We start from the raw sequence: 12715 nt of genomic DNA, 5'->3' as shown, positions 1-12715 counted from the left end.
TTCTGCTGGTGGAACCTCATCTGAAGAGGAACAGAGGGGCAGAATGGAGAGGAGGCCAGGTGAGTGCAGGCAGCGTCCCAGGGATAGACCTTTAAGAGAAGAGGCACGGGCTCAGTTGGTGTAGGGTCAGCAGGGAGGCCAAGATGGCAGGGCACACCGAAGACCCCACTACCCAGCGTCTAGATGTTCAGGCAGTGCTTCAATTAGCTCCAGATGTTTGAAGTCCAGCGCCACAGGAGACTCTGCCTCTCCAGGGATACAGTGACAGCAATATGTCACATGATAGGTCCGGAAATCGCCTCCGACTGCGTGAGCGGACACCCCATGCCACCAGCAGCCAAGGTGGCTCTGAAGGTCACAGTGGCCCTCAACTTCTGTGCCTCCGGTTCTTTTCAGGGCTCAATGGGGGATCTGTGCACCGTTTCTTAATCAGCTGCACACAGATGCGTCAAGCTCGTAACTGATGCTATCTTTAGATACGTCTTCACTTCCGGAGACACGAAGCGAGCCAGGCGGAGAGAGCATGAGGCTTCGCTGTGATGGCTAGATTCCCCTGTGTCCAGGGTGTAATAGATTGCACTCTCGTGGCCATCAAGGCGCCAGCAGGTGAGCCTGGAGTTTTCGTAAACAAAGGGTTTCCACTCAATCAATGTTCAGATCGCCTGTGACCACAGGACACAAATTCTCCAAGTTTTTGCCGTTACCCTGGGAGCTCACATGATGCTTACATCTTGCGGCACTCACAGATACCAAGGCTATTCATGGCTCCTGCATTGTGGGATGGATGGCTCCTGGGCGACAGGGGCTATCCCTTGAAGAGATGGCTGATAACCCCACTGCATTAGCCAAGAACTTAGATCGAGGAGAGATACAATAGGAGCCATGCCTCCACAAGGCGGTGTTAGAGAGAACCATTGGGCTGCTGAAGAAACGCTTCAGATGCCTGGATCAGTCAGGGGAAGCATTGCAGTATCCTCCATAGCGTGTCTGCCTCATAGTCTTCGCATGTTGTGCCCTGCACAACCTGGCTCTCACAAGGGTGGACCCACTGGAGGCTGAGTAAAGCGAGGTAGCTCCACAGCCCACGGAGGATGACTCAAGTGATGGTTGAGAGGAAGAGCCTGGGGAGGTGCAGGGTGAGGACCTCGAGGCAAAGGGCAGGAACCTTCATGGAGGCAGGAACACCAGGGATGCTTTGATCCAGCAAATCTTCTGCTAGGCATCCAAGGCATCGATGCCTCGTCAAGCCAATGGCATGTCTCCTTTGCTAACGATTAATAAATGAGAACCCAACCCAGTACGCCAGCACCACACAACGCCATACTTCTGTAAGCCTGTGCTGCATCTGGCATAATACATATCCTCCAGCCAACTCAGCTCATTTAAGTCAAATAAATGTTTGTTACTTCACATGGAGAAACAAACTGTCCATCCCTAACACAAGAGTCAAAATAATTAACGCAGAAAATGTCACCCGTGACACGCCGCTGTTTTGCTCAGGGTGCCTTCAATTTATGTCTGTGAGTGCTGCATCTTTGTGCCCCCTTGCTGACAGTGACGTTGGAGGCAGCCTGCTGACTCTGCTGTCCTAGTGGCCCTGATGACCTTGGCGGTCGTCCTTTGGCTGCATGAGCCTGAGCAGGCTCCGCCTGGGAGGGTGCATCCAGCCCCATGGCTGGACACTCCTCAGTTGTTGTAGCATCATCAGATGCAGCGGGGTGGAGGAGCTGGTGCCCTCATCCAGAGCGCCCTGAGAGAACGCCTGCCAGCGTGAAGTGCATTTGCACCTCCCTATTCACTATTGATGAACGGGGACTTAGCAGGGAGACTAGGTGCCTCATCAATTTCTCATACTGGCACTGACCTCCTGAGGTCCCTGCCCATGTGAGTGCTTGCAGGTCCGAGTGCAGGGAATCAACCCTGAACCTGGTCTCCAGCTGTGCTCCCACTGTCAGCAACCTGGGACCTGCCTCTGCCAGTTCCTTGTGGAAGTGTGATGTGCCCTCACCACTCTGCATTACCTGCGGAACTGAATAGCTAATGCTCCCTGACGTATGAGGATCTGCGCAGGTGTCTGGTTCAGAGACGGTGTGACACTAGTGCTGGTGTGATGTCTTCCTCTGAGCTCATTGCGGGGGGGTCTCTGGCGGCTCCTGCAGATGGCGCATCTGCGGGAGGAAGGCAAAAGATCAGTAGATTCAATCATTAAAGTCACTATGCATGCTAGGCGGGCTGAGGAGACAGTGGAGACCTGCTGCATGGTGCCATCTTCATTGGAGCTTCAATGAGCTCTGGTTACGACAGTTCAGTTTCTGATGAGAGGAGCCCGTTATGTTTCCAATACCCACCATACACGCATCTGTCACCTGCACTCTTACCTTCATCCGAGACCCCCATCTCACCACAACTGGAGGAGTGAGCTGGCCAGTGGCATTCCATCTCCAGTGCATTGCTTTTGTGCTTCATAAGGATGCACAGATTTGGTACTCCTCCACCCGTTCTGTGGCATTCCGCAGCGTTATGACTGCTCTTCTCCTAACAGGGAAAAATAGCCACATCACTGCTCCGTCTCCCTGAAGGTCCTTTCCCGACAGTAGGAGCACAGCTGCAGACCAAGACCATGCTGCTTCTGAGGCAGGTGACGAGCCTCTGGAGTCATCCAGCAGGAGGCAGATGCTGGATGTCCAGAGGGATGCAAGGGAAGAATTGGCGGTGATCCATGAGGATCTGTGTGCCATGGTCTCTATCATGGAGGAGTCCATGTGGAGCATGAGGTTCTGCGTTGACCCTTAATACCGAGCACACAGCCTCCTCCATTGAGAGAGCGGCGACTCTCGTGGAGAGGCAGCTTCAGGAGCAGACTGAGGGCTCTTGGGGTTGCACTCGGACCTGCATGCACTCCCACCTGGACATTAGGCAGGCTGTGTCACTGTGGCACATCTCACTCTGCAATGCCAGTCGTGCTGACATCCTGGCCTTGGTAGGTCAGGCTTAAATGCCAGTTGGCATACACACTCTTAGACCCCTAAACACTCTGAGCAATGGGCACCCGAGTTAAGTTCTCCACACAGCATGCCATTTCTGCACTTACCCTTGCTGACTGCAGCAGATCATTAAACCTTTTGCGGCACTGAAGCCATGTGCGGCGCACCACGTCGTGCCCAGTGACCTGGGCGGTGACCTCTCTCCATGCCTTCTTGGTCAGATGAGGCGGCCTTCTCTTGCTGTCCCTGGGCATTAGGATATGCCGCCTGGCACTGACCTCCTTGATCGGCACTCCCAGGCACTCTTCTGAGAAACTGACGGCAGAGTGCCCACCTGACTTGCCCTCCCCACTTCCATGACCACCAGATTCTAAGGCCATGACTGCACACTAGGACATTTGTTGGATTGCTTCCAAACAGCTCCCTCAGCCTCCACCACAACTCCTGGCAGCCTTCAGGGAGCTGCCTTTTCCATTTTTTGAACGCTCTGCTGGGTCCCCATTGCACGTGGCACCCGACACGTTCCCACCCCTGTGCATGGAAAATACATCCGGCAGTCACATTTCACGCTGGGCGTGCCTTAATTGGCCGCCTACTGTAAGATCGCATTCACAGCTTCAACTTCGGGCAAACCCTGAAGGTAGAATTCAGGCTGAGGTGTCAGCCTGGAGAAGCTACAACACAAAATTGCTTGCGTGCCAAACAGCATAAGTAGCAAGTGAAAGAACCAAGAGATTCCACAACCAACGGATCAGTTCTAAGCTCTGAAGTCCTGCCACATCCAGTCGTGAATGGTGGTGGACAATTAAACAACTCACTGGGGAAGGAGGTTCCACAAACATCCCCATCCTCAATGATGGGGGAGCCCAGCGCATCAGTGCAAAAGATAAGGCTGAAGCATTTGCTACAATCTTCAGCCAGAAGAGCCGAGTGGATGACTCATCTCGGCCTCCTCCAGAGATCCCCAGCATCACAGATGCCAGTCTTCAGCCAGTTCGATTCACTTCACATGATATCACGAAACAGCTGAAGGCACTGGATAGTGCAACGGCTATGAGCCCTGATAATATTCCGGCAATATTCCGAAGACCTCTGCTCTAGAACTTGCCGCGCCGCTAGGTAAGCTGTTTCCATCTACCCAGCTATGTGGAAAATTGCCCAGTTTGCCCTGTACACAAAAAGCAGGGCAAATCCAACCCGATCAATTACTGCCCCAGCAGTCTACTTACCATTATCAGTAAAGTGATGGAAGGGGTCATCAACAGTGCTATCAAGTGGCACTTGCTTAGTAATAACCTTCTCACTGATGCTCAGTTTGGGTTCCGCCAGGGTCACTCAGCTCCTGATCTCATTACAGCCTTGGTTCAATCATGGACAAAAGAGCGGAGCTCCAGAGGTAAGGTGAAAGCGACTTCCCTTGACTTCAAGGCAACTTTTGACTGAGTATGGCATCAAGGAGCCGTAGCAAAACTGGAGTCAATAGGAAAAGGCGGGGAAGCTCTCCACTGGTTAGAATCATACCTAGCACAAAGGAAGATGCTCGTGGTGGTTGGAGGTCAATCGTCTCACTTCCAGGACATTACTGCAGGAGTTCCTCAGGGGTAGTGTCCTAGCCCAATCATCTTCAGCTGCTTCATCAATGACCTTCCTTCCATTATAAGGTCAGAAGTGGGGATGTTCGCTGATGATTGCACAATGTTCAGCATCGTTTGCGACCCCTCAGACACTATATTAGTCTATGTGCAAATGCAGCAAGACCTGGACAATACCCAGGCTTGGGCTGACAAGTGGCAGGTAACATTCTCACCACACAAATGCCAGGTAATGACCATCTCTAACAAGAGAGAATCTAACCATTGCCCCTTGACGTTCAATGGCATCACCATCGCTGAATCCCCCACTATCAAGATCCTGGGGATTACCATTGACCATAAACTGAATTGGATGAGCCATATAAATACTGTGGCTACAAAGAACAGGTCAGAGGCTAGGGGAATCCTGCGGCGGGTAGATCACCTCTTGACTCTCTAGTCAATAAAAAGGAATGAAACTGGACAGACCACCCGACACCGACCTAAGCACTGGAAATGACAATGGCAAACCCAGCCCTGTCGACCCTGCAAAGTCCTCCCTACTAACAACTGGGGGCTTGTGCCAAAACTGAGAGCTAAGTCAAGCAACAGCATGATATAGTCATACTCAGGGAATCATACCTTACAGATCATGCCCCAGATGCCACCATCATCATCCCTGGGTATGTCCTGTCCCACTGACAGGACAGACCCAGCAGAGGTGGTGGCACAGTGGTATACAGTCGAAAGGGAGTTGCCCTGGGAGTCCTCAACATCGGCTCTAGACTGTATGAATTCTTATGGCATCAGGTCAAATGTGGGCAAGGAAACCTCCTGCTGATTACCACGTACCACCCCCCTCCCCATCAGTTGACTCCCCAAAGCCTGTCCACCATCTACACAGCACAAGTCAGGAGTATGATGGAATACTCTCCAGTTGCCTGGATAAATGCTGCTCCAACAACACTCAAGAAGCTTGATACCATCCTGGACAAAGCTTGATTGGCACCCCTTGCACAAATATTCACTCCCTCCAACACTAATGAAAAGTGGCAGCAGTGTGTACCATCTACAAGATACACTGTAGAAACTCACCAAGGCTCCTTAGGCAGCACCTTCCAAACCCATAACTGCTACCATCTAGAAGGACAAGGGCAGCAGACACATGGGAACACCACCACCACCTGGGAGTTCCCTAACAAGACACTCACCATCCTGACTTGGAAATATATCGCCGCCCTTTCACTGTCACTTGGTCAAAATCCTGGAATTCCATCCCTAACAGCACTAAGTGTGTACCTACACCACAGGGACTGCAGCGGTTCAAGAAGGTAGCTCGCCACCACCTTCTCAAGGGCAACTAAGGATGGGCAATAAATGCTGGCCTCACCAGTGATGCCCGCATCCCGTAAATGAATAAAAGAAAGGGTGGCATTGCAACAGAGCAGGACCCCGTAAGCAGACCGGGGCACTTCAGGTCTTGGCCCTCCAGACGACACCTGCCAAGGTCATCACAGACAGGGCTCAACAGATGCCTCCACCTCCACTGTGGATGTTCGGGGAGCAGCAAGACATAGCGGCAGGGTAGGATGGTTAAGAATATGTAGTTGCACAGCCTGGGCACGGGTGTTCATAACGTGTACACAATGTTCACTATTGTAAATAAACTCCCAAGAATGTCTCCCTGGCTATGACTCTTTGTTCTGATGAGTAGTGTTGCTATCACTCAGATGTGAAACCTTGGTCCCTGCAGAAGATAAAGCCAGATGTCTCAGTCCAGGGCTTCTTCCCTGTGCTTTGTGCAGCCTTCAGACCACAGTGATGGTCCGCCCTTGCACTCCCTGGACACATTAGTGATGCCTGCACCTTGATGGTGCTTGTCATTGTTGCCAGAATGTCATCGGCAGGTGTCACAGAATTCCATCATTCTCTTTGTGTGCTTTCAGCACCTTTAAGGTGGGGCTGGTTCCCATCTTGTCAACATCTGTGACCAGTGACATTGTGCTCCTGAAGGGGTCAGGTGCTGAAGGCTTACAGTGGATAAAATTTCACGGCTGTGTCTCCATGATATGACCCTGATCACAGAGCACAAGCGAGCTACCCTCGGCTAGACAGGAGTCAGACATTCACAGAAGCTTAGTGAAGATCTATGGAGTGTCCTCACTGCATGTTGTCATCATCCTCCTGGAATCGAGCAACTATTAGGGCTTCCATTGCTTCTCCATGACAGGAGCCTCATCACAGAGGGAATATGCACTACCATAAGCTAGTCTCTAGTCAACCGTTCACAAATGTAATGTGAGGATCTATGGTGTCTCCTTACTGCATGTCATCATTATCTTGCACAAATGTAGTAGCTGTGAGGGCCTTCCGAGCATGCCTGCCTCGTCTGCCCAATGCAATGACCGCATCGTCGCCTTTGAGTACCTCCTCAACCTCATCGGAGGAGACCTCCAGCTGCTCCATCTCCTACTCAGCCAGCTCTTCTCCCCATTGCAGCACCAGGTTTTAAAGGACGCAGGAGGTGATGATGAAGTGTGACACCCTCTGTGGACTATATTGCAGGACTCCACTAGATCGATCCAGGCAGCAGAACCTCATTTTCAGCATCCTGATGGTTTGCTCCACCAAGGTGTGAGTTGCAGCATGAGCCTTGTTATACCTTTGCTCTGCTGCAGTCTGAGGCCGCTGCATGGGTGTCATCACCACGTCCCCTGAGGGTAACCCTTGTCCCCAAGAAGACATCCCTGCTGCCTCTGTGGACCCTGAAAGATGCCAGAGATCGGAGATCGACTGAGAATGTAGGAGTCATGGACACTCCCTGGGAACCATGCGCTGACCTGCAGGATGCAATGGAGATTTGAGCACCACATGAGTGCACCCTGCACCTGTGGGAAACCTGAGATCTGGGCAAATCCAAGCGCCCTTGCATCCTTGCTTTTCTGGACCTGGGAGAAATGCACAAAGTTGTGTGCCCTCACGAAGATTGCGTCCGTGGCCTCATGAAAGCATTTGTGGGTGAAGGCTTGTCAAATTCCATGGAGGTCACCTGTGGAGCCCTGAAAGATGCCATTGGCTTAAAAACTGAGCACCGCAATCACTTTCACAACCACGGGTAGTGGATGCCCTCTATGTCCCTGTGGCGTTAAATCTTTGCAACAGCTGACAGATGTGACCAACCAGTTCCCTAGACATGTGCAATCTTCAGCGACACTGGTTCTTGGTCATCTGCAGGAATGAAAGACGGTGCCTATAGACCCTGGGCTAGCTAGGTGATGACCAGTGACGGTTCTCTGTGGCTCTTCAGCAGTGTATGCAGGAGCCCTGATGCCGCTTCTTTCTGAGGGTTCTGCTCCTCCCTCTGCACAGCCAGGTACCTCCGTCACTCTCTTCTCCTTTTGTCTCCACTCTCTGTAGCCCCGAGGCATAAAGCTAGTTCACCAGGCTCCATGCTGCTGGTGTACTCCTGCAGGATAAAAGAGAGTGACATGTGGGTTAGCTTGGGTAACCTAAGAATCTCCAGGTTAAGTCTGAAGGTCCCTTAACGCATCGTGGAGAGTGCTAACCACCACTTGGATGGCCAGAGTTTAGTGCGCAGCATGGCTGCCTGAAACCCCACCCTCCTCTGCCACACTCCACCTGACCTCTTAGCAGCAGCTTTTCCCACTGGACTGCATTCTGTGCTCTCAGCTGAGGTGCAGGCAGTCTCCTAACCTGCACTGCAAGGCTGTACTGTTAGCTTGAACTATGGGGGAGACTGGTCCAAACCGGGATGATGATATTGCAAGCGGCTGTGAGCACCTCCACCAGTGACTGCTCCACGGCTAGCTTTTGCAAGGAGATTGTACAACGTGCACAGTCATCCAACTGTTCTGTCCACTAAAACGTTCATTAGTTTTCAGCCGGTACCCTAGGGGTGAAAAGCTCTAGAGCATTTGTTGGCAATTCCATGCCTCTACGTTGCTTGAGTGGGCAGATAAGCCAGAGCCCCAACTCAAAGCATGTCAGTGTAGCTGTATCTGAGTTGTCTCACTTTACATTGTCACTTTATATAAGGTTTCCCTAATGCATGGCCGCTTCCCTCTCCCCCACACTACAGATGCTTGTGCACCACCACCAACCGCAGAGCAGCCCTTGATTCCCCCCTGACCTCGCCTCAACCATAGAGCAGCGCTTGCCCACCCCCTTCCCCCAACTCACCTCAACCGCAGGGTAGCACTTGCACCCCCGCAACTCGCCTGAACTACAGGGCAGCCCTCCCTCCACCCCTTCAATGCACCTGAACCTTGAAGTCCAACAGGCAACCCTTGTGAGCGCATCACAACATTACGGTGCACTCACCTAGAAGTTCCCCTCGAAGTTTCGTGCACCAAGTGCACACCTTATATATACTGTTGTGAAACATGTCAGCATGCACGGATGATCCAGCATGGGGAGATGATTCCGGCGGAATGGGCTTATGATGATGTGCAGATGAATTGCAATGCAGTTGCTGACATCAGACGATGGGAGAAAGGGCCGCCATTAACGGGCAGAGCGGACAATTGCAAACTGGTTTTACGACGTTATGAAACCAATTTTTGGCCTTCTTGCCATATTGTCGACTCACGCCTCCGAACACCTGCGATGTCAGCGGGCTCAGAAAATTGCGCCCTGAATGTGTGTGGGGGTTGGGGGAGTGAGTAAGTGTGTGTGTGTGTGTAGGGGGATGTGGCAGAGAGATAGAGTGTGTGTGTGTGTGTGTGTGTGTGTGTGTGTGTGTGGGGGGGGATGTTAAGTGAGAGTGTGTGTGTTGGAGGGAAGGTGGGGGAGTGAGAGAGAGGGTGTGAATGAGAGTGAGTAAATGTATATGGGGGTGGGGGAGTGAGAGTGAGTGTGTGTGAGTGAGATGAACATGTGAGGGGTGGGGGAGTGAGAAAGTTTGTGTGGGGAGGGAGAGTGAGTGTGTGTGTGTGTGGGGTAGGAGAGAGTGTGTGTAAGAGTGGGTGAGTGTGTGTGGGGGGTGGGGAGTGAGAGAGTGAGGATGTGTGTGTGTGTGAGGTGGCGGAGTGAGAAAGTGCATGTGTGAGTGAGATAGTGAGGGTGTGGGGTGGGGGAGTGAGAAAGTGTGTGAATGAGATTGTGTATGTGTGTGAGAGATTGTGTGTGTGTGTGTTGGAGAGAAGGTGGGGGAGAAAGTGAGTGAATGTGTATGGGGTTGGGAGAATGAGAGTGAGTGAGATGAACGTATGTGGGGTGGGAGAGTGTGTGTGGTGTGTGTGTGTGAGAGAGTGTGTGTGTGGGGTGGGAGAGTGAGAATGTATGTATGTGAGAGAGTGAGTGTGTGTGGGGTGGGAGAGTGTGTGAGTGAGAGTAGGTATGTGTGTGTGTGGTGGGGGAGTGAGAAAGTGCATGTGTGAGTGAGATAGTGTGTGTGTGTGTTGGAGAGAAGGTGGGGAGAGAGAGAAAGAGTGTGAGTAAGAGTGAGTGAATGTGTATGGGGTTGGGGGAGTGAGTGTGAGTGAGATGAACGTGTGAGGGATGGGGAAGTGAGACAGTTTGTGTGTGTGTGTGGGCTGGGAGAGTGTGTGTGGTGTGTGTGTATGTGAGACAGAGAGTGTGTGTGGGGTGGGAGAGTGTGAATGAGGTGAGTGGGGATGGGGGAGTGAGGGTGTGTGTGAGGTGGGGGAGTGAGAAAGTGAGTGAGTGAGAAAGTGTAAGTGAGAAAGTGTGTGTGTGAGTGAGTGAGATTGTGTGTGAGAGAGCATGTGAGTGAGAGAGTGAACGTTTGTGTTTGTGTGTGGGGGCGTGGGTGAGTGAGAGTCTGTGTGGTAGGGGGAGGTGGGGGAATGAGAGAAAGTGTGTGCACATGAGTTTGTGTGCGTGTGTTTGTGTGGACGGTAGAGTGAGTGTTTGTATGTTTGTGTGAGAGTGAGTGGGAGTGTGTATGTGCTTAGGTTTCTCACTCATTCTCACCAGCACATACACACACCCACTCTCAGTGGGTGAGGGTGAGTGAATGAGCATCCTGAAACTGGGAGTGAGCTTGCCACAGACACTGATCCTCTCGCACCCTGGTCATTTTTATTAATTATTCTTTTTGAACTTAACATTTATTGCTATGACACTGCTTTGTTTTTGCTCAACAATTACTTATTTTCTTAATACCCCAACTTTTTATTGAAATTTTATTGAAACCTTATCTTTCCAAAATATGCTCATCAGCCCTTTGATTGAGAAAGAAATGGAAATGTGGCCCCCTGAGCGAAAAGGTTGGATAAGCCTGATCTATACGATTCACTTAAACCACTCCCAGCAAGTTCCACATTCTCACCACTCTTTGGGTAGAGAAGTTTCTTTTGAATGCCCCATTGAATTTCTTGTTGACTAAGTTAATAATGATGACCTCTGGTTATGTCTTTCCCAACGAGGGAAAACATTCTCTCTGTATCCACTCTATTAAAACCTTTCATTATTTTAAATACCTTAATTAGGTCACTTCTCAACCTTTTTTTTTCAAAGGAAACAAGAGCCAGCCTGTCAATCCTTTCTTGATATGTATACCCACGTATTTCTAGCATCATTCTTGTAAATCTTCTTTGTGTCCTCCCAATGCCTCTATATCCTTTCTATAACATAACAACCAGAACTGCATGCAGTACTATATATGCACCTGACATATCTGTTTGTGTGAAGCTAGCAGTTTCTTCTCATTGCTTTACCCCTGAAATCTGCATCTCTGTCCTGCTCAGATGAGCTAGGAGAGGACCCTGGCAAGCTGTGTCCAGGGCAGTTCCTGTCACCAGTTCTTGCTGTTGCTCACCAGCATTGCATGCTTCACCACGTGCAGACTCTTTATCTCACTATCTAACCCAGCTGGGGCACCACTTTTTTGTTGATGCTTGGGAATGGTGCAACATGTAAAGCTGTCTCCTCAGAAGGATTCTCCTCTGAAGTGTCTTCTTCTGTGGACTACGGTTGTTAAGAAGAATCCAGAGCAAAGAAGAACGGTATGAGTGTTTGGGTGGCACTAAGTAGCAGATGACAGGCTATGTGGCTTGATGCAGTAAACCTGCTTGATTGTGCATTTTCAGAGGTCCATGAGGGGGTAAATAATAGAAACCTATTTTTGAGGTCTCTGCTCAAAATCATTCATACATACAATGAAAAATTGTTTAAGTTAACATTATTCCTTAATCTGGCCTATAACAGGTGAAATTTGCAACACTACCAGAAAAGGCTTGGAACAGAAATTTGAACTGTTGTCAATTTTTAACATGCTTATGTACTTAGACTGGATTTAAGAGAAAACCCGTAGAATAAAAATGAGACAAATACCTGATTTTTGGCAAATTTCCTATATGCATTTCCATTGATAATGATGTTTCCAAAGATCCTAATGAATGGGGAAAGTATAAAGGTCATGGAGTTCAGATCCATTATTTTTTTCTGGTAGTGGAGCTAATTCTTTGCCATTGTAGAATTGGCAAAGAACTTCAGGAATGCTATGATGGGACTTCCACAATGAGCAATTTAAGTTTAGTAATGATTAGTCACATGGTTATACACCTACTTGTCTCATTGTATGCATTATGGAGCAGATTTTCATTTTTGGTGCACACAGCCGATATCACTTCCAGCAGGTGCCTGAATGGTCATCTTTTCAGCAAACCAGAGCTCCCTCCTTGACCCATTTCTCTTCATTTATATACAACCAATTGCTGGTGATTTGGCAATTCTTACTCTTGTGATCAGGCTATTCTCAAATGAGAGAGACATCTTTTCTTCATATGGCATGATGGTAGAGTTTTGCTGTGCCAAATATTATTTATTTTGTACAGATATGTAAGTGGTATTGTGTTATACATGATTAGTGGCCTATAAAAGATGTTGTTTATGAGACAAAAATGACTAGAAGAATTCTAGGAAATACTATGTCAGAGACATACAATATTGAAATGGAAAATATTACAACTGACTGTTCTGTTCTAGGCAAAGGTTTTGCGTTTATTGGCCAATGTTTATCTAGAATGGGACATCAAGCAACACCAGGAGAGAGCTCTCAATGCTGTCATTCTGGCAAATCAAGTAAGGCATTTATGCAGTCATCTAGATACACGTACGATATGTCAGCTTGGTGGCACAAGATTCCTATATGATTAAACCTTGGCTTGCTGACTC

The 12715-nt window shown here is 49.7% G+C and overlaps 1 protein-coding gene across 1 annotated transcript in view; it reads left to right on the top strand.

The window, feature by feature from the left end:
- tex11 (testis expressed 11) overlaps positions 1-12715 on the top strand; it is a 201773-nt gene that overhangs the window by 60109 nt on the left and 128949 nt on the right. Inside the window, exon 9 of the mRNA XM_078546158.1 lies at positions 12527-12622. Within this exon, the coding sequence (XP_078402284.1) occupies positions 12527-12622 (96 nt within the window). The remainder of the gene's footprint in view (positions 1-12526; positions 12623-12715) is intronic.

Source organism: Cetorhinus maximus, chromosome 8 (assembly GCF_964194155.1).
Source record: "Cetorhinus maximus chromosome 8, sCetMax3.hap1.1, whole genome shotgun sequence".
Lineage (NCBI taxonomy): Eukaryota > Metazoa > Chordata > Chondrichthyes > Lamniformes > Cetorhinidae > Cetorhinus > Cetorhinus maximus.
The sequence above is the reverse complement of the archived record's forward strand: the minus strand, read 5'-3'. Positions and strand labels throughout refer to the sequence as shown.